A 22022-nucleotide genomic window follows, 5' to 3' on the forward strand; every position below is an offset into this window, starting at 1 on the left:
AACACTTTTTTTTTTTAATTTTAGTATAGTTGATTTACTATAGCTTATTCATTTCGGGTGTACATCATAGTGATGGCCCCCATGACACGCCTAGTTACCATCTGTCACCATACAGAGTTACTACGATATTTACTGTATTCCCTATGCTGTACACTGTATCTGTTACTAATTTGTTTTGTAACTGCAAGTTTGTACCTGTTTAATCCCCTTCACTTATGTTGCCCAAACCCCTTCCGGCTTCGCCACCTAACAGTTTCTCTTCTCTATCAAAAGAGCCGTGCTTTAAAAATCGAAACTGAAAATACTCGTAACTCGTTAGTAATTATTCCCTGCAGACACCGTATTTGGTATTCCAAAGAGGGGTTAGTTTTAAAGAAAATCCCCACCGGAGCGGAGCTTTCTTTTTCTCCCCTTCCTTTTGCCCTCTTTCTTCTCTTTTGTCTTAGGAACCCAGCTGTTCCTCCGAGTGACGGGCACACTGGGGAATCCCGCCGCGCCAGCCTCGGGGACCCTGGCGGCCCGCCCAGCCCGCGGGGCTCCCGGCCACTCCCGCAGGCGCTCGCTCCGCGCACCGCCCAGCCGGCTTTCCCGGAAGGGCGGGCGCGCTGGGCTCCTGGCGCAGTGTTCCACCGGCGAGGCGGGTGAGTGGGCGCCCTGCCCGGTTCCCTGGCTGCCATCCCGGCTCCTAGAGAGGCCCGCATCGGGGGGAGGCACGGCCCGCGGGGCCCTGCCCACCGCAACGCCGGCAGGGCCCCGCGGGGAGCTCACGGCTCGCTATGGGACGGGGCCGCCGGGACGGGGGTGGAGGCGGGGGCGAGGCAGGTGCGTCAGTCCCCCTGTTCCCCGCCCATCCCGTTTCCCCTCCCTCTTCCCCCTCCCCCCCTCTCCTTCTTCCCCCTCCCCCTCCCTCTTCCCCTTCCTCCTCCCCCTCCCTCTTCCCCTTCCCCCTCTCCCTTCCCCCGTCCCCATCCCCCCACTTCCCCCCTCTCCCCTCCCCGCCCCACCCGCCCCACCCGCTGCCTCTGACCTTGTTGTCTTCCTGCGGTTTGCTTAATTTCGGAGATTGAAATGTAAAGTGGTCTGTGTTTCCCCACTGTTTCAGTCGTGTCTCTCTAGAGAGATTAGGGAAACTTGATTCCTTAAGGAGATTTACTCTCCCAGCCCCGTGCAGGGTTTGGCAGTTGTGCCTCACTTTTCAGAATACTCAGGGATTTTCTCGAAAGAGACATCTAAAGGAGAATGGGATGTTTTTCTGTCTATAGAACATGCATACTTTTTTTTTAAACTATATTTGTGTATAACCATTTTATTAATCACCCCCTCCGTGGTTCCATCCCCTCATTTCCTTTCTTTTTGCGGCCAGGCAAGCGTGTGGAAAGATTCCGTTCTGTCTCGCCTGGGACAAAGGGTTATGAGTACAGGAAGATAGGTGATGATGGGTAGTGGTGGTAACAATGACCACCGATTTAGGGGCTTAAAACCCACAATTTAGGGACACCGGAGTGGCTCAGTCGGTTGGGCGACTGCCTTTGGCTGGGGTCGTGGTGCTGGGGTCCTGGGAGCAGGTCAAACATCCAGCTCCTTGCTCTGTGGGGAGCCTGCTTCTCAGTCTGCCGGACACTCCCCCTGTTAGTGCTCTCTCTCTGATAAATAAATAAATAAAATCTAAAATAACAACAACAACAATAATAATAAACCAAACAACAACAAACCACAGATTTATTATTTTAACAGTCTGTAGATTACAAATCCAACCTGGATCCCACTGGTCTAAAATTAAGATGTCTGCAGGGTTGCCTTCCTTTCTGGAGGCTACTGGGAGGAATCTATTTTATGTTTTTTTTTCCACCTTCTTTTATATGTTGCCCACCTTCCAGAACTTAGTGATGCCCTTTCTCTGTATAAAAAGGCAGCAACGCTGCTTCTCTCTTGACTGTTACTCTGTTGTCACACCTCACTCTGACTTTGCTCTTCTGCTTTCCTCTTTTACTTTTTTTTTTTTTTTTTTTTTTTTTTTAAAGATTTTATTTATTTATTTGACAGAGAGAGATCACAGTAGACAGAGAGGCAGGCAGAGAGAGAGAGAGAGGGAAGCAGGCTCCCTGCTGAGCAGAGAGCCCGATGCGGGACTCGATCCCAGGACCCTGAGATCATGACCTGAGCCGAAGGCAGCGGCTTAACCACTGAGCCACCCAGGCGCCCTCCTCTTTTACTTTTAAGGGTCCTCATACTTATATTAGCCCTACAGATAATTCAGAATGATTTTCATATTGAAGTCAGCTTTAATTCAATTTTAATTCAATCTACAACCTTAATTGTAATTTGACATATTCATAGATTCTGGGGATTAGGCGTAGGTATCTTTGAGAGGGCCATTGTTTTGCCTACCATATAATGGCATAAAAGGAAGCCTATTAGCATATAGTCCACTTATGCAAAGAAGGAAAGTATCCAGACCCTAAATATACCAGAAAAAGTTCTAGGAATATTTTGTAGTAGTAGACTATTTATATGAGTTAAATATATTGAGAATCTTCATTACAAGCGCTTAAGAATATTAATTTTTTTTTTTTGAAGATTTTATTTATTTGACAGAGAGACGCAGAGAGAGAGAGAGAGAGAGAACACGGCCTAGGGAGTGGGAAGTGAGAGAGGGAGAAGCAGGCTTCCCGCTGAGCAGGGAGCCCAATGCAGGGCTCCATCCCAGGACTCTGGGATCATGACTCTAGCCAAAGGCAAATGCTTAAGGCTGAGCCACCCAGGCGCCCCAAGAAATTGATTTTTTTTAAAGCAATAAAAAAAGTTACCATTTCTGCTTTCTGGAAACGTAATAACAAAACTTCATATGCATGGTATGTCCTGAACAGAACAAGATACCAAACAATTCTGTAAATAATGAGAGTTTTCAGTGTGTTTGCTTATATTATGCTCTGAATAGATGCAAGGAGGAGTGGGCATGGTCCTTGGTCTCAAGGTCATGACCATCTAGTCATGGAAAGTGACATGGGTACAAAAATGCATATGAAGTTTTGTTATTTTATAATTAATTTCTCTGGCAATGAAGACCTTGACTCCTTTTATCCTCTGTATATTTACTTACTTGAAAATCTTCTTTATGTACCTTTGGCTACTGGAAGCTCTAGGTTTATCTTGTGTATTTTCTGACCCATAGGAAGAATCAGCCATTGTTCCAGGGAACCCTGGTTCTCTTTACTGGGGAATAGATTAGAAACCAAGATCTAGGTGCTCTCTGATCCCCTCTGTTTTTGGACATTGCTTGTGTTCACACTAATTTTTTGCCAGTCTTCTGTTTTCTTTTTTTTAAGGAGGAATAAATATTTTTCCTGTTGTTTTTTTTTTTCCCCTCTAGCAATAGTGAGAATTTAGCTACTTGAAATTTTAGAGGAATATATCACAGACTGGTTATTAATGTACCTTGAACGCAATAAAAACAGTTATGATACTCCTTGATTCATTTTTGATCTGGGACCTCTCCATCTCAGCAAATTCATATGCAGGCAAATGTTCTTTACTTTTTTGTGCCATAGATTCCTTCCCAGTCTGATAAAGCTCATGGACCTTTAAAAAAAAGTTTTTAAATGTATAAAGTAAAATATATATAATTACAAAGGAAATTAATTATATTGAAATATGGTTATCAGAATATTAAGTAAATTTTTAATATAGTAATATATATCACTATATTACATTATATTATAAGACCTAGTAGTGAGTTTAATAACTGCCATAATTTTGAAGGAAAATTTTACACAAACTATATTTCAGGATATCTGCAATAGTTACGACATTTTATGAAAATATTTGTGCCATCTTGGCGACGTTTGTTGCAGGTGCTACAAATGCAGTGTGACTTGTTGCCTATATTCGTATTTGAAGGGAATGCTAAATTTCAACCAGAGAGTATTAGAAGTAAAGATGTAATTTTTTTCCTGTTCCGGTGTATGGTCTAGGGAGGACCTGTGAAAACTCCAGATAAGAACTTCTGTACATGTAGGGACTCTTGGGTGCCTCAGTCAGTTCAACATAAGACTCTTGATTTCAGCCTATGTCTTGATCTCAGAGTCGTGGCGCTGAGCCCGGCATTGGGCTCCAAGCTAGGTGTGGAGCCTACTTAAAAAAAAAATAAAAAAGGGGCACCTGGGTGGCTCAGTTGGTTAAGTATCTGCCTTTGGCTCAGGTCAGGATCCCAGGGTTCTGGGATCGAGCCCCACATCGGGCTCTCTGCTCAGCAGGAAGCCTGCTTCTCCCTCTCCTGCTTCCCCCCACCTTGTGTTCCCACTCTCGCTGCCTCTCTCTCTCTGTCAAAGAAATAAAATCTTTAAAAGAATTTTTTTAGAAAGAACTACTGTACATGTGGAGGGGTTTGGCAGGGGTGCTTTTGAGACCATTTACATTTGGAAAATACAATAGGAAGAATTGGATGTTTAAACTTTTTTTTTTTTAAGATTTTATTTATTTATTTGACAGAGAGAGACACAGTGAGAGGGGGAACACAAGCAGCGGGAGTGGGAGAGGGAGAAGCAGGCTTCCCACTGAGCAGGGAGCCTGATGGGGGCCTCCATCCCAGGACTCTGGGAACATGACCCGAGTTGAAGGCAGAAGCTTAACGACTAAGCCACCCAGGCGCCCCAGAATTGGATATTTAAATCAAAATCTTTGAAAAGACCAAAATAGTAATCTTTTAACATGGGGTACCATATATGATTAAGATGTGAACTTCAAAGGAGTATTAATACCTGTCATTTTCTATTATTGTGTTGAAAAGCAAATGATTTTTAGAATGCTTTTATATATTTATAGGTGTGAAAGTTATTTGAAATATAGACTTTGTTCAAATATAAGCCATATGATAGTAAAGACTTTGATGATAGGAAAAAGATACAGCAAAGATGAGATGTTTCTTCTTCTGTAAAATAGTAAAAGTTATTTCTTTCTTCTTGAATTTGTGTATATATACTATTTTTAAAAATATTTACTTTTTGAAATAATTAGGTAATCATGGCAGCCGATGAGGATAACAAAAAACAAGTTCTTAAGGAGCCTTTGTCAGATAAAGAATATATGAAAGATGAACAAAGAGAGGTAAATATTACCCTTAAAATTAATTTTTATCTATTAGTTTTGCAGTGAGGGATGTTTTATATATTTTTGCCCAACATTACTTTAAATTTGGGAAGATTTTAGAGTTTTCACAAAAATTTTTTCTCCATTATTCAAGCCTTGTGAAAACAATCATACTTCTGTTCTTTTTCTTACAACATTAGCTGTTTTTTCTTTCCCTCCATCCTTTCTTTGATTTGCACCCAGATGTTAAGAGCTTAGTTAGCAATTATAGGATCAGACCTAAGAGAAGATGGAGGCTCAGGTGGCTTAAGCCACTTACCCAGGGCCATATGTCTGACATGTAAAGGCAGTTGTACTGCGGGAATTCAGCAAAAACATTTTTTAATTGCAAGTAACATATGTCCACAATTACAGTGCAATTTACTTCTTCATGTTTTAAAGACTTATTTATTTACTTTAGAGAAAGCGCATGAACAAGCCTGAGCTTGTGGCGAGGAGGGGCAGAGGGAGAGGGAGAGAGAGTCATAAGCAGTCTCTACACAGAGCACAGAATCCAACACAGAGCTCTCGGTCTCATGAACCTGAGACAATGACCTGGGCGGAAACCAAGTCGGATGCTTCCCTGACCGTGCCACCCAGATGCCCCTCTAGTGCAACTTGAAAGGCATATTGTTGTCACATAGCCAGGAAAGGAGCTGCTAAGATTTCAGGTCTGGCTCTCAATCCTTGCTCTGCTAGACAAATGTCTATGACTTTGGTCTAGTGTGAAAGGTAGTTTCCCTGCTTGTATGAAGGAGATAATAATACTTGTCAGAAGTAGGAAAATCTGCAGTGATAGTGTGTTTTTTTGGCTTTTATCAGGGTGATAGAAAGTTAGCTTCTTTAATTCATTTAGAAAAACGAGGTCAGGGGCTGTTGAATTTTTTGATGTTGTTTGTTTTAGAGATTAATTGATGAAATTGTGAAGGAAAATACTCAGTTAAAAAAGGAGATCCAAAGGCTTGAAACTGAGTTACAAGAGGCCACCGGAAACTTCCAGGTACCTCTTTTTTTTTGTTTGTTTGTTTTTTTTTGCAGGGGGGACTTTTTTCAAGTGTTATTTTTATTTTTAAAAAACTTTTTTTTCAATTATTATTAACATATATTTTTTGTTTCAGGGGTACAGGTTTGTGATTCATCAGTCTTACACAATACATAGCGCTTACCATAGTACACATCTTCCCAATGTCTGTCACCCAGCCACCTCCTCCCTCCCCGCTCCCTCCACTCCAGCAACGCTCAGTTTGTTTCTTGAGATTAAGAGTCTATTACGGTTTGTCTCCCTTTCTGGTTTCTTCTTGCTTCATTTTTCCTCTCTTTCCCTGTGATCCTCTGCCTTGTTTCTCAAATTTCTTACATTAGTGAGATCATATGATAAGTGTCTTTCTCTGATTGACTTATTTTGCTTAACATAATACTCTCTAGTTCCATCCACGTCATTGCAAATGGCAAGATTTCATTTTTCTGAAGGCTGACTATTATTTCATTGTATATACATCTTCCACATCTTCTCCATCCATTTATCTGTCGATGAACATCTGGGCTCTTTCCATAGTTTGGCTATTGTGGACATTGCTGCTGTGAACATTAGGGTGCATGTCCCCCCTTTGGATCACTACATTTATATCTTTAGGGTAAATACCCAGTAGTACAATTGCTGGGTCGTAGGGTAGCTCTATTTTCAACTTTTTGAGGAACCTCCATACTGTTTTCCAGAGTGGCTACACCCGCTTGCATTCCCACCAACAGTGTAGGAGAGTTCCCCTTTCTCCCTGTCCTCCCAACATCTGTTGTTTCCTGACTTGTTAATTTTAGCCATTCTGACTGGTGTGAGGTGGTATCTCATTGTAATTTTGATTTGTATTTCCCTGACGCCAAGTGATGTTGAGGCCTTTTTCATGTGTCTTTTGGCCATTTGGGTCTCTTTGCAGAAATGTCTGTTTATGTCTTCTGCCCATTTCTGGTTACATTATTTGTTTTTTGGGTGTTGAGTTTGGTAAGTTCTTTTTTTTTTTTTTTTTTTTTTTGAGATTTTATTTATCCATTTGACAGACAGTGATCACAAGCAGGCAGAGAGGCAGGCAGAGAGAGAGGAAGGGAAGCAGGCTCCCCGCTGAGCAGAGAGCCCAATGTGGGGCTCGATTCCAGGACCCTGGGACCACGGCCCGAGCCAAAGGCAGAGGCTTTAACCCACTGAGCCATCCAGGTGCCCTGAGTTTGGTAAGTTCTTTATAGTTTTTGGATACTAGCCCTTTATCTGATAACGTCATTTGCAAATGTCTTCTCTCATTCTGTTGGTTGTCTTTTGGTTTTGTTGACTGTTTCCTTTGCTTTTTATCTTGATGAAGTCCCAGTAGTTCATTTTTGCCCGTGCTTCCCTTGCCTTTGGTGATGTTTCTGGGAAGAAATTGTTGTGGCTGAGATTAAAGAGGTTGCTACATGTGTTTTCCTCAAGGAATTTGATGGACTCCTATCTCAGATTTAGGTCTTTCATCTATTTTGAGTCTATTTTTGTGTGTGGTATAATAAAACGGTCCAGTTTCATTCTTCTGTATGTGACTGCCCAGTTTTCCCAACACCATTTGTTGAAGACACTGTCTTTTTTCCTTTGGACCTTCCTTCCTGCTCTGTTGAAAATTAGTTGACCATAGAGTTGAGGTTCCATTTCTGAGTTCTCTATTCTCCTCCACTGATCTGTGTGCTTGTTTAATGCCATCTCAGGTACCTCTTTAGCATTGGTGGTATAGTCATGAGCATAGCTACCTTCCAGATACCTCTTTAATGATTTTATGTATCACATTTTTAACTGACACCATTTTTCAGAAAAACCAATTTAGTTATACAAAATTCACTTTTAAAACATTGTGGTCATTGATGGCACCATTGTTTGTAATAGCCCCAAACTGAAAACAACTCAACTGTCCCTCCATAGTAGAAAGAATTATTAATTTGGGGTGTATGCACACCATGGAATCCTGCACAGCAATGGGAATGAATGGACCACAACTACGTGCAGCCACATGGACGAATTTCATAAATACAATGTTGAGCCAGAAAAGATAAAAGAGGGCACACCATATACTTGCATTTAAATAAAGCACAAAAGGAGGATGTTAGCAGTTAGTATCCTGGTTACCTTCGGAGGTACCAGGCAGCCGAAGGAGGCTTCTGGGGTGTTGGTCATATTCTGACTATTGATCAGGGTTCTGGTCACATATGTGTGTGGTCACTTTGTAAAATTTCATCTGGCTGTGCATTTCTAATAATATACTTTTTAAAAAAGATTTTATTTATTCATTTGACAGATAGAGATCATAAGTAGGCAGAGAAGCAGGCAGGGAGAGAGGAGGAAGCAGGCTCCCTGCTGAGCAGAGAGTCAGATGTGGGGCTTGATCCCAGGACCCTGGGATCATGACCTGAGCCGAAGGCAGAGGTCCTAACCCACTGACCCACCCAGGCACCCCTGATAATACACTTTTAAAATTTATGTATATATTTTTGTTTTTCTGGGTATATATATTTTCGCTCAAAAACAAAAAAAAGATGATGGTCATGATCAGTCACTTTTGGATCAAATTCTTGTCTTCTCACTGAGATTCTTTATTGTTCTTCTCATGCAAGTAATTTAAATGAATTTCACAGTTAAAAAAAAAAATGGTTGTATATCTTCACCGTTTAAATTCTCTCCTAAATTTTCCTGTACTTGAATTAGGCATTCACCCTTTTTTTTTCTTCATAATGACTTGTATTTAAAAAAAAATATTTTATTTATTTATTCATGAGAGATAAAGAGAGCGACAGAAAGACAGAGGCAGAGGGAGAAGCAGACTCCCCCAGGAGCAGGGAGCCTGATGCAGGATTCGATCCCAGGACCCAGGGATGATGAACTGAGCTGAAGCCAGGAGCTTAACCGATTGAGCCACCCAGGCACCCAAGAACTCACGCTGTTAAAAAAAAAAAAAAATCTTGTCTTTAGTTTTAATGCTTAGAACATTGTCACTTTTTGTTTCTGAAATGGGGGCTAAGATACTGAATATCAGGAAGTGGGGTTCACCATGTGTATGGGACTTAGCGAACACTGTTACAGTTCTGGTTACTTCTCAGACTGGAGAGGAATCACTTAATCCTACAACTCAAAGGGCCTTGGGAACCGAGCCAGCTCAGCTGATCCAATTTACAGAGGACTGAAACTGTGGTCTAGGAAGCATAGGTGAGTGGCTCTTGGCCAAGTGTGCCCAAGACCGGAATCAGGCACTCTAATTCCAGAAAGCTCTCCACTTTTCAGCATTATATTGAGTACTTCCACAGTGTTGGGAAAACCTCTGCCTTTTCTCAGACACTGCCAATTATTTTTGAAATTGGATTTATGCTGATCCAAAATTCTATGTAGGTTATCTGTGAAGATATAGAACAAATGTGAGATTAGGTCAAATAACACTGAATATTTCTAACCCCTTTGTGATAACACAAACATTCTCTTTCAGCATATAAAATATGGGAAATAGAAATGCAAACAACAGATTCATTTGTGCATTTATGTATAATTGTATATGCCTGTTATTCCCAATGATTTTAAACAGATAACTACAACCATGTAAATTTATCTTTCAGATTACGAATTTTGCTGATAGTCTCCCTTCACATTTTTATAAATCTAAGTTTGATAATGGTTAAAAAGTTGATGGACAGGTGTTGGGTAAGGGAGAATTTAAATTTGATAAATGTTAAATCCTATAATTCAGGAGTCTTTGTTTTTGGATAAAATTATCTGGGTTTACTATCAAAATAAACCTGGTATATACTCAACTCTAGTTTATACTGCTTTGTAGTGAGAGTAAACGTACTGTCTAATGATTCCCTGGTAAGATAGCCTGTTATTGGAACAGTTGTTTAAAAGGTGCTTAACTACAGGAATGATGTAGGCTTTAGAATTGAACACTATACAACATTGGCTAGTTTAAACATTGATTAGAAAAAGTGAGAGATTATGTATTTATAATTTAATCTGGGGAATAATATTAAAGGATCAGCATCTGATTACATTACTGAGTACTTACCTAGGAAGAAGTCATTACTAAGGTTATTAAATAAGACCACACTGCATTTTGTGGGATTCTGAAATCAGTGGAGAATGAATTATTGGATGTACAAATCACATTTTCACAAGAAGGGCTTAAGTTATTTCTTACCTTGATTTTAATCAAACATTTCTGTTTATTAGATTAAAGAGGATATTCCTGAAACAAAGGTGAAATTCACATCTTTAGAGAATCCTGAGAATGACAGCCAGTTTTTAAATATCTCCTGTTCATTTCAAGTGAGCTCACAAGTTCTTTATGAGCTGCAGAAAGGACAAGCCCTTATCACCTTTGAAAAAGAAGAAGGTATGAGTAACGCTAAAAAATTTGACCATGTTACTTTTTGGAAAGCACGGAGACTTTCAGAGAGCTTTCTTCGATATTTGATCTATTGTTTTACAATTTTTATATCTATCATTTCATCTCATCTCATTGTGACATCTTGGGGCAGATAGGATTATCCCTTTTTTTTTTTTTTAAAGATTTTATTTATTTATTTGACAGAGAGAAATCACAAGTAGATGGAGAGGCAGGCAGAGAGAGAGAGAGAGGGAAGCAGGCTCCCTGCGGAGCAGAGAGCCCAATGCGGGACTCGATCCTAGGACCCTGAGATCATGACCTGAGCCGAAAGCAGTGGCTTAACCCACTGAGCCACCCAGGCGCCCAGGATTATCCCATTTTATGATGAGAAAACTGAGACATTAAGTGCCTTGAATGTGATCACTTGTTCAGAACATGACGCCTCTGGGACTCAAGCCCAGGTATTGTTATGTCCAATACCAGCATCTTTCTACACCTGCTACCTCCAAGTGATGCTAGTAATAATGTTTTAAGCTGGCAGAGCTCTACTCAGGTCTCAGAGGGTTCTCACAGACATCTCATTTTATACTCTCATGACTCTGTGAAAGCAATACAATAGGAGAATTATTATTTACATCTTGTAACTAAGAAAACAAATTCTTGGGTATTTAAGTGACTTACCTAAGAGCACATTACTGGTGAATGGAAAAAGCCCAAGAGTCAGAGATTTGGGAAAGGGACCTGATGTTAGCTGAATCTGCCATGGTGTAGGACCCTGTTCAGCGCTGGGGGCACAATAGGACAGTCTGGCCTTCAGTGCCAACTTAGTCCATTTCTAGAGTGTGATTTGGGTTGGGTTCTTTCTGAATCTCAGATTTTTATGACAGGCTTTGTGGTAGTACCTACCTCATGGGTTGGGTTGAGTATTAAATGAGAAACGCTGACATAATATTTAGCACAGTGTCTGAAACATAATAAACACCTAGTAAATAAGAGCTGTCGTTGCTACTCATTAGGAATTTTCCAGATAAAGAAACTGAAACTTAAAGAAGACGAAGAACTTGCTCAAGGTCTATATAGATAAAAATTGCAAAACTGGGAGTCAAACCCATGAGTATCCATGTGCCTTGTACTAGACCAACAGTGCCTGGAGCAGGCCACTCTTCCAGGCCTTTGGTTTTCTATTTGTCCAGTTATGGGGTGGGGTCAGATGGTCTTAAGCCTTTCCAGTGCTCAGATTCTGATAATCTAGGATTATAACTTGTATCTCCTTACACCTGGTATCTCACTATAGCCTGCAAATAAATATTAAAAAGAAAGGCATTCTAGCAGGTCAGCATGTGAACATACAGTTGGTTCACCATGGGTCCACCCTGGATCTACCTTTGAGCCGAGGGCAGAGGTGGCGGCCAAGGGCGCTGTGTTGTCCGTTGGCAATGGTAATGGGGATATAACCAAAAGACAGAAGCGAGGATTTGGGAGGCAGGGATTCTGTGCAGGAATGACCCGAGAAGGCTGGAACCAGAGTTGTCTTCAGAAACAGCTGCATCGCTGCTTCCATTCTGGGCACGGCTCTGAGGTCTTGCTCTCCTGGGACAACTTTGGGCTTATACACAATTAAACAGGAGTTGGCCTTTGATGGAGTTACAAAAGTTGAAACGCAAGTGGTCCTCTCAGCTGCGTCAGATAACCAGATGTTGGAGGTTTGGGTGGGGGCTGTGGGAGGGAAAGGGCATCATCTAAGTGTTACTTCATTGACATTTTCTGGTATTGTTGCCTGTTGTCATTAACAAACAAAAAAATTGTAATTCAAGTTATCGAGTCATATCATGGTACAATGAGTGCGAATTCCCACATGACAACGCCCTGCCTTTTAGCCTATTTCTCTCTTCCTTCAGCTGTGATGTGTGTGCTGTCTGATTGTCATACACGCATGTGAGATTTATAAGACCGGGAGTGGGCATCTCTCATCTTCATGACAAATTAGAGTAAGCATCTCTGTATTAACAACTGAAGTGTTATAAACTCTCATGTCACACAATTAAAAATAAATGCACACCCACATGCATCTTAAACTGAAATATAGTTGCTATCTGGAGTTCTAATGATTTTTGGCATAATTACATTACTGAGCCTCTCCCATTTGCACAAATAAATTAGATTTGATAGTTTTGTGATTGGTAGAGACTATCATTTTAGTAAAGTGATTTCAAGAGCATTTTAACAAAAGTAGAATTCTCATTAAGTATAGCAAAAACATAGAAAAGACTCACCCTTTGAGAAGTTGACAAATGATAAATAAGATTGTCAGAATGCCACTGACCCACACAACTTTTTCCTACTTACTCAACATGGAAGAAGTTTCTGGCTGTGCTTTAATTAATGTACTAAGGGGATTCTCTCATTCTGTCAACAGGGGAGTTCTAGAGGGTGTGTGCTGTGCTGAAATAATATATGAATTTCTGAAGGCTTACCAGGCTTATCTCTTAGGAGATGAGTGTAGAATTTGATGACACTTTCGCATTATAGCTTTTTTTCCAGTTTTCCTGAGAAATAATTAATGCATATCACTAAGTTTAAGGTGTATGACATGATGGTTTGATTAATGTATATTGTGAAAGTGACCCAGCAGGTACAGCCAACATCCGTCTTCTCATATAGGTGCAATAGACAGAATTCCCATAAATTCAACAAAAAAGGAAAAAGCTTTTTTTTTTTTGCTTGTACTGAGAACACTTAGGATCTACTCTCTTAATAGTTTTCCTGTATACCACACAGCATGTTGTATGTTACATCCTTGGTACTTTTTCCTCTTATAACTAGAAGTTTTTACCTTTTGATTACTTTGTAATTATTGATGTATTTTGACATTCCAACATTAATATATTTATTTGCCACTTTGGCGGCAAGACCAATAACACTTGGAAGTCCTAGGAAAATTGTTAAAATTAGATCCTTTAAAATGAAAGGAAAGTTAAAATTTTTAGGATAATTTGTTCTTAAACTGAAAATGAAAACATTTATTCACGTATTGGCAGTTCATACTCCCAAATATTTTTTCAGTTGCCCAGAACATCATCAGGATGGGGAAGCACCATTTGAAGATAGAAGATGTAGATGTGGAGGTTTTGGCCAAGCCAGTTCCATTAAATTCAGGAGTCAGATTCCAGGTAACATGGGGATGATCGCCTTCTAGATTTCTATCAGGTGTGAACACTTTTCTCACCCCTGTTGCTGAGTGTGGAATGATTTCCCAGGTTCATGAAGCGTACTCTAAGGTGAAGATCAACGTTACTGAAATTCCTGACGGATTGCCCGAAGATCAGATGAGAGACAAGCTAGAACTCAGCTTTTCTAAGTCCAGAAATGGAGGCGGGGAAGTGCTCTGCGTGCAGTACGATAAGCCGTCCCGCAGTGCTGTGATCACGTTCATGGAACCTGGAGGTATTCACCCAGTTAGGCAGTTACAGAGTGCTTTACCATTTAAATTATGTTCTGCTGTTTCTTTTCTTTTCTTTTCTTTTTTTTGATTTTTTTTTAAAATTTATTTGACACAGAGAGAACAAGAGTGCACAAGCAGGGGGAGAGGGAGAGGGAGAAGCAGGCTTCCCATGAGCAGGGAGCCTAACTCGGGGCTCCATCACAGGACCCCGAGATCATGACCTGAGCCGAAGGCAGATGCTTAACCCACTGAGCCACCCAGGCTCCCCCTTTCTTTTCTTTTCTACCTTTTTAAAAAGATCTATTTATTTATTTTCAAGAGTGACAGTGAGTGAGCTGGAGAGGAGCAGGGGAGAGGGATAGATACTCTTCTTTTTTTTTTTTAGGGTTTTATTTATTTATTTGACAGACTGAGATCACAAGTAGGCAGAGCAGCAGGCAGAGAGAGAGAGAGAGGGAAGCAGGCTCCCCACCAAGCAGAGAGCCCAATCCGGGGCTTGATCCCAGGACCCTGAGATCATGACCTGAGCCAATGGCAGAGGCTTAACCCACTGAGCCACCCAGGCACTTTTATGAACTGCCATTCCTAAAAGTGTTCCTTTTATACTTCTTTTATTTGGAACTTAATAGATAGCATAATGAGAGAGGATATTTTTTTAACCTTATAAAATGGTAGAGTACTGAAAATTATTTCTGGGAACGCTCTTGAGAAATATTACGTATAACGAGTATATCAGTCTTCTTGCATCCTCATCACAGGCCAGCCAAGGAGCCAGATGTTCAGAAGTGTATCTCCTCTGATCTACTGCACGATTCTGGAGATAGACATTATACTCATTCTATTGAGGTGGAAACTGAGTCCTTGGAAGGGCAAATGACTTACCCCAAGTTACAGTGGGTATGTGGCAGAGAAATCTAAAAATACGTATGTATGAGACTGTCACTTCTAACCCACCTGTTTTGACAGATGAGGGTCTCTTAGGTGGAGGGAATAGATTCTGGGGAAGACAGAGGGTGATTGTAAAGAACAGTTAGACATCTGTTCCCTTTATAGATAGAAATGGATCTTTACCAAATCATCAGAGGAGGGCTTACATTCTTATGGTTAAAAATATAGAATTCTACAGTTGCTTTTGTTAATATGTTCAAGTGATTCTCCATGTAAAATATCTTGCTCGGGGCGCCTGGGTGGCTCAGTGGGTTAAGCCTCTGCCTTCGGCTGAGGTCATGATCTCAGGGTCCTGGGATCGGGCCCTGCATTGGGCTCTCTGCTTGGCAGGGATCCTGCTTCTCCCCACCTCTCTGCCTGCCTCTCTGCTTACTTGTGATCCCTTTCTGTCAAATAAATAAATAAAATCTAAAAAAAAAAAAAAAAAAATCCTGCTCTAGTTAATTCAGTTTGTAGGGTTTCCCCTGGGTTTGCACATATAATAGAAATCCAGTTATACAACTGAAAAGCATTGACTGATTGTTTTTTCATAACGGAGTAATACATTCTTTTCAAAGAAAATTGAAATAAAAAAGAACATTAATTTAGCAGAAGTGGAGACATTTCATTAAAATTCCCTTTCTTCTACTATGTGGTTAGGTATGGTTAGTTGAATGTCTTTCTAGATTTTTCTGGAATTGCTGGATCATGTGGTGATTCTGTGTTTAGTGTTTTGAGGAATGGCCATACCATTTTGCACAGTGGCTGTACCATTTTATACTCCCACCAGCAATGTCCCAGGGTTTCAGTTTCTCCACATCCTCACTGATAGGGACCTGCCCTCTTAATCACTGCACCATATTGCTTCTTCCAGTTGGACTGGTGAGAGAAGAAAAAAAGTGATAGGATATTCCTAAGAACTGTTTCTGTTCAACTTTATGCAATCGGAGACATTATTATCTTTTTCCTCTCTAGGAGAAAAATGCTGCTAAAAAGAAATCTGATTATGCTTTGTGTTAGAGGAACCTGATGAATTTCTGTTATTTGCCTTCATTTCTAGATGACATTCAGATCCTCCTGTCCTTGGTTAACATCCTTATGTCAGTTTACTGAATAATAATACATGATATTATTCAGTAAACTGACATAAGGGGCTGAATAATATCATGTATTATTATTCAGTAAACTGACATAAGGATGTTAACCAAGGAGAGGAGGGATCTGAATTATAGGATAACTAAGTGATTTTATGTATGAAATATATATTATAGTAATACAGTAATTTATTATATAAGTCTATATTTTAAAAATGTATATGCATAGTATTCTTTCTTTTTTTTTTTTTTTTAAGATTTTTATTTATTTGTCAGCGAGACAGAGTGAGCACAGGAGCAGGGGGAATGGTTAGAGGTAATGGTTAGGGGAGTGGTTAGAGGTAGAAGCAGGCTCTCTGCTGAGCAAGGAGCCCATTGCCTGATATGGGTCTCGATCCCAGGACCCTGCAATCATGACCTGAGCCAAAGACAGACACTTAACTAACTGAGCCACCCAGGTGTACCTATATGTATAGAATTCTAATCATAACTTCAGTTATACCTCTTGAGAAACCAGGAAACTCGCTATCTTGTTAGGATGAGCATGTTACTTTTTGCAGATGGTTATTGCATTTTATGTAGTTCAAGATAGATGTGTCTGAGGTCATACAGCTCTCTGCATTGACTGCAGTGGATAGTTCAAGACAGAAGGATCTATTAAGCCCCATTCTTATCTGGTCTTATATTTTTCAAAATTATATACTGTGGAGTAGATTGCAGAATTTTCAAAAACATAACCACTCAGTTCACTATTTACTGTAATATGCTGTTTGAAGAAAGTTTTAACTTTGATTAAAAATGTCTATGTTATAAAGAAGAAAATAATTTTTTAAAAATTTACTTCTAGTTGCTGACAAGATTTTGAAAAAGAAAGACTATCCGCTTTATATAAATCAAAACTGCTATAGAGTTACTGTTTCTCCATACACAGAAACACACTTGAAAAATTTTCAGGTAAAGTCATCTCTTTTCTTTCATTTTGGTGATTTATGACTAAACCCTACCTCACACAAAAAAAGGGAAAAGGTGTGAGTCTATTACTGTCTCATCTTTAGTGAGCAATGTCAAAATAGTTTCTTCATATCTGTTTGGTGCAAAATAAGTTTGTCTTTTAAAAAAACATTTTAATGCAAAACTGTACCTCATTTAATTTCTTACATACTTTTTAAAACTTGGAATTACTCAGATAATGGTATAATATTTTTGTTTGTGGAGACATAGCTGTATTTCTCTCATGTGTCCACTATCCTTAAAAATAATTCTTCCAGGAAGCCAGCTTCTCCCTCTCCCTCTCCCTCCTCCCCCTGCTCATGTTCCCTCTCTCGCTGTCTATCAAATAAATAAATAAAATTTTTAAAAAATATAAAAATAATTCTTCCTACTCATTTTCTCTGAACTCATTGTCTGTACCCCCAACCTATTCCTTTTTTCTGTTCCTACTTAGGTATTAAATGACACCCCCATCTACCGAGTTCACCGTCCTGAAAGTTACAACTCATGCTGAATTCTTCATTTTGCTTTATCTCTCGCATTCGTTTGGTCACTGGCATTTCTGACTACCACTTTCATGGCCTTTCTGTCCATAGAGATGCCCGTCTTTCCTCTATTTATCATAGTGCCATCAGCGTTATCTTTCTGAAATTCAGATCTGACTTGGATATTCTCTTGCATGAAATAGCTTACTAAGGCTCCTGGTCTCTTCTAAGATAAGGTCCAAAATATGCAGCAGAGCTCTATAAATCTAAAGTTCTGCAATTCGAAGCTCTCAGACAATTTTTTCTTTATCTTCCTAATTTTCCTTTTCAGGTGTTTTCAGGAATATCAGAGAGGACAGTGCTTCTGACTGGGCTGGAAGAACTTCAGATGACGGATATAGAACTTTTAGAGGATTTAGTTAACATTCATTTCCAACGGGAAATGAACGGAGGTGGAGAGGTGGAAGTGGTCAAATGTTCTCTAGGTCAACCTTGCATCGCATACTTTGAGGAAGAGAGGAATGGAATGATCTGAATATTAGAGCCTGTGAGCCCAAATCACTGCCAGTATGTGACAAAAATGGATATCCCTTTCCCTTTAAAGAATGAAGTCTTTTCATTCTTTAGTGGCCCTTTATTCTTAGATACAAAATATCCATGTTTCTGAATTCTTTGTTTCAAACCCTGTTGCATGCTTACCAATGCAGTAAGTGCACTATATTAAAAAGTTTTGTTTGTTCATAAATTATGTGGATTGGTGTCCGTTGAAATCAACCATAAGTGATGCAATTGTCCCCCTGCTGTGTTGGCTCATTTTGTAATGGGCATGTGGGCCAGTTGTCTCTTGGCCCCAAATCCACCAATATGCAGACTTGACTCTTAACCTTTCCTGAAAGAAACGTTACATTCAGCTGTTTGTGATTTCCATAGACTTGGACTTTCAAGGGACTTCAAGAACAATGATTTCCCACTTTCCCCTTATATAGCATCTTCCCCCACAGGCCCAGATGTATTTTTCAGAGCTGAGTGTGGTCTTTCTTTCTTTCTTTTTTTTTTTTTTCAAGATTTTATTTATTTGACAGAGAAAGATCACAAGTAGGGAGAGAGGCAGGCAGAGAGACAGAGAGAAACAGGCTCCCTGCGGAGCAAAGAGCCTGATGTGGGGCTTGATCCCAGGATCCTGAGACCACGACCTGAGCCAAAGGCAGCGGCTAAATGCACTGAGCCACCCAGGGGCCCCGACTGTGGTCTTTCTACTTAAAATTTTCTTCGCCCAGAGTGCCAATTGTCCCCTGATTCTTTACAAAACATCTCCAAATAGAACTTGTAAAGACCGTAATTTTCTTTCATTTACACTTAAGATGGAGAAAGTAAGTTTAATGGAATGACACACTTGGAATAAAGGGAGAAGTAAATGCAGAGCTAGAGGTTCATCACTCATCAGCCTAGATTTCAATCTGAAGACGAAAGCAGAGGCCCTGTGCTGTAGGGACTTACATTTTAGTTTGAGAGCCTCCCAGTTCATTAACATCCCACTGTTTGTAAGTTGTAGAAATTAAACTGTATGTTGAGAGGTTCCTGTTCAGAGAAGGTGAAATTCTCCTTGGTAAAGAACATTGGAACAGCTTTTATCCTAATACGGTGTGTTCCATAAAGAGCCAAGAGCAGAAGGAAATTCATATTAAAGTGCTGGCAGAAATTAAATGCTTTAGAAAAGATTCTAAACCTAAATGTACCCAATGCTGCTGCCTGCCATCTAAAATAAAGAGAACGTTAAAAAAAAGAAAAAAGCTTGGTTTGCTTTTGATATTTTATTTTTAGGTTTTAAAGTCGTTATGCTACCATTAGAAGTACTCATTGCTTTCACGTGTCTCTTTAGAATGAGACATGGTACCTGGAAATTGGGCAGCGTGCACTCTTCATAGTCACTGTTTTAGGGGAAAAAAAATCTCTCGTGTCAGTTCTTTGGAAATGGTAAAATTAATTCAGAATATTAAGAAATATTAAGAAAAATTGAAAGAACTTATTTAATTTTGATTGATACAGTCTCATTGGCACAAAAGGTGTCATTTTTAGTTTGTGACAGGCTGCCAGTCAGAAAGAATTTTTTCCTAATATTTAGGATGAGGTTTGAAATAGTCACTTTTGTTGTCTTTGGGGGGCTTCTTCAGGCAGTAGAACAGATAATTTAATTCAATTCCAAATATTCACAGTGGTTTTTTTCTTTTTTTTTTTTAGATTTTTTTTTAAAAACTTATTTATTTGACAGAGATCACAAGTAGGCAGCGAGGCAGGGAGAGAGAGAGGGGGAAGTAGGTTCTCTGCTGAGCAGAGAGCCCGATGTGGGCTTGATCCCAGAACCCTGGGAACGTGATCTGAGCTGAAGGCAGAGGCTTAACCCACTGAGCCACCCAGGTGCCCCTTCACAATGGTTTTTAATAAATATTTCTTCTTGTAGAAAATTGGACTTTTCCCTTAGGCTCCATTCACCATTCCACCCTTGTGTGATCTGGCTAGATTTCAGAAATCAAGCATTGGCTTTCCTGCTTATTTCTAGAGTTTTAGAGATTTTATAGAAGTAAAGTTTGTCTTTGAAAATTTACCAAAAGAGGGACACTTCCTTCAGCTCAGGTCATGGTCTCAGGGTCCTGGGATCGAGCCCTGCATCGAGCTCTCTGCTCACCAGGGAGCCTGCTTCCCCCTTTCTCTCTCTGTCTGAGCCTGCTTTTCCCTCTGCCTGTCAGTCCCCCCTGCTTGGGCTCTCTCTGTGTCAAATAAATAAATAAAATCTTAAAAAAAAAAAAAAAAGCCCAAAATGTAATGGGTTTCTAATCTATTTTATTTTATTTTTTTAATTTTTAAAAAGATTTTATTTATTCGACAAAGTGAGGGCGGGGTGGGGGGGAGTAGGTTCCCTGCTGAGCAGAGAGGCTGATGTGGGGCTTGATGCCCCAGGACCCTGAGATCATGACCTGAGCTGAAGGCAGAGACTTAACCTACTGAGCCACCCAGGCACCCCAGGTTTCTAATCTATTTTATTTTGGTCAGCTTATATGTACTAATAGCCACACTGACAGTTTTTTCTAGACTCACGTTTTATTATTTTTTAGATTATTATTACTTTTTTATTGTGTTATGTTAGTTATCATACTAGACTCACTTCTTAGAGTTGCTATAATTCTCTGCTTTTTTGGTCCTATTCTTCTCTCTGTCTCTTTACTTAATTGTAGGTACTTTGGTCTATCAGACCACTTACAGTTTCTGTTGCCTGAGCCAGTTTGTATAGCCGAAATTCAGCAGCCTGCAATTGTTTTTGTTGTTGTTGTTGTTGTTGTGAGGGACTTTAATTTGTTCAGAGATCCAAAGCTTGATTTTTGATTTGATCTTTGCAATAAAGTGGAGCCTTTGTTACTCAAAGTTTTTATCATTTGAGAATAGAAGTATTGTTTCTTCCATCCTACATGTTCCCATATTTCCAGATTTCTCTATTCCCTTTCATTCTGGCCGATTCTTTTCTAAGCTCATTTCTTTTTTATATTACATTGTCAAATGCACTCAATAGTAACAGACATATGCTACTAATTTTGCTTTTTCACACCATTAAAAAAAAAAACCTACAATCTAATTAGGTACATAATCTGCCTTCCAAGCTATCACATGTGAAAGCTTTACCAAATGTTTTTCCACTACATAATATGAATCACCAACCTTCTAATCTCTGATAATTATTTTCTAATTACCTGCCTCTCAACCAAAGCCATGTATTTTGATTGTGTTGTGGATTGTCTTTTTTTTTTTCTTTCTTTTGAGTTTAGCAATGCTCCAGAAAACCAATTGTATATCAATCAGGATAAATTATATGATATCTGTGTGGCAAATTATGTCTTAATTTCAGAGACCAGAACAAAATTCTACTCCTTGGTCCATGATGGGTCAACAAAAAGAATGCTCAGAGTAGACATTCACAGGGACATAACAGCAACCACAAACTTTCTTTTTTTTTTAAAGACTTATTTTTTGGGGCGCCTGGGTGGCTTAGTGGGTTAAAGCCTCTGCCTTCGGCTCAGGTTATGATCCCAGGGTCCTGGGATTGAGCCCCACATTGGGCTCTCTGCTCAGCAGGGAGCGTGCTTCCTCCTCTCTCTGTCTGCTGCTCTGCCTACTTGTAATCTCTGTCTGTCAAATAAATAAATAAAATCTTAAAAAAAAAAAAAAAGAAATGAGAAGGGTTAGAAAAATTAAAAAAAAAAAAAAAGACTTATTTATTTATTTCAGAGAGAGAGAGACAGCAGGAGTGGGAGGGGCAGAGGGAGAGAGACTCCCTAGTAGACTTCCTGCTCAGCACAGAGTCCGACTGAAGACTCCATCTCATGACAATGAGATCACAACCTGAGCGGAAATGTGGAGTCAGACACTTAACCGACTGCACCACCCAAGCATCCCAGCAGCCATCAATTTACTGCCGGATGTCATGCCAGAAGAAAAGAGCTTTGAAGGGTCTTGAAATAGCAATTAAATTCTTGATCCGCAAATGTCCCTTTCATTTGCAACTCAGCCAGAACTAAGTATATGGCCCCACCCA

The 22022-nt window shown here is 39.9% G+C and overlaps 1 protein-coding gene and 2 long non-coding RNA genes across 10 annotated transcripts in view; 1 reads left to right on the plus strand and 2 right to left on the minus strand.

Moving 5' to 3' along the window:
* Positions 1-19230, plus strand: NMI (N-myc and STAT interactor). Of its 8 annotated transcripts, none has more exons than XM_082689942.1 (9): positions 1-641; positions 5014-5103; positions 6029-6124; positions 7177-7344; positions 10346-10508; positions 13566-13672; positions 13760-13946; positions 16813-16919; positions 17772-19230. In XM_082689942.1, the coding sequence occupies exons 2-9, from the start codon at positions 5020-5022 to the stop codon at positions 17973-17975; spliced, it is 1116 nt and encodes a 371-aa protein (XP_082546068.1). In that variant the 5' UTR covers positions 1-641; positions 5014-5019; the 3' UTR covers positions 17976-19230. The 8 variants fall into 8 exon arrangements, with proteins under 8 accessions (XP_082546068.1, XP_082546072.1, XP_082546070.1 ...); XM_082689943.1 differs by having other exon boundaries at positions 603-822; XM_082689946.1 differs by lacking the exon at positions 16813-16919.
* Positions 1-22022, minus strand: part of LOC309843934 — a 1014078-nt gene that overhangs the window by 893570 nt on the left and 98486 nt on the right. The gene's annotated exons all lie outside the window — the stretch shown is intronic.
* LOC309843932 overlaps positions 13867-22022 on the minus strand; it is a 22205-nt gene continuing 14049 nt past the window's right edge. The window contains exon 2 of the long non-coding RNA XR_014300419.1: positions 13867-15750. This is a non-coding gene — a long non-coding RNA (uncharacterized lncRNA). The remainder of the gene's footprint in view (positions 15751-22022) is intronic.

Source organism: Mustela nivalis (assembly GCF_964662115.1).
Source record: "Mustela nivalis genome assembly, chromosome: 11".
In the NCBI taxonomy this organism is placed as follows: Eukaryota; Metazoa; Chordata; class Mammalia; order Carnivora; family Mustelidae; genus Mustela; species Mustela nivalis.

What these genes read in the sequence shown, in the direction of transcription:
- NMI (XM_082689942.1), top strand. Translation starts at nt 5,020, where the DNA reads ATGGCAGCCGATGAGGATAACAAAAAACAAGTTCTTAAGGAGCCTTTG. An exon ending in AGGCCACCGGAAACTTCCAG is followed by an intron (nt 6,125 to 7,176) that starts GTACCTCTTTTT and finishes TCCATTTGACAG; the next exon opens with ACAGTGATCACAAGCAGGCA. An exon ending in ATTCAGGAGTCAGATTCCAG is followed by an intron (nt 13,673 to 13,759) that starts GTAACATGGGGA and finishes ATGATTTCCCAG; the next exon opens with GTTCATGAAGCGTACTCTAA.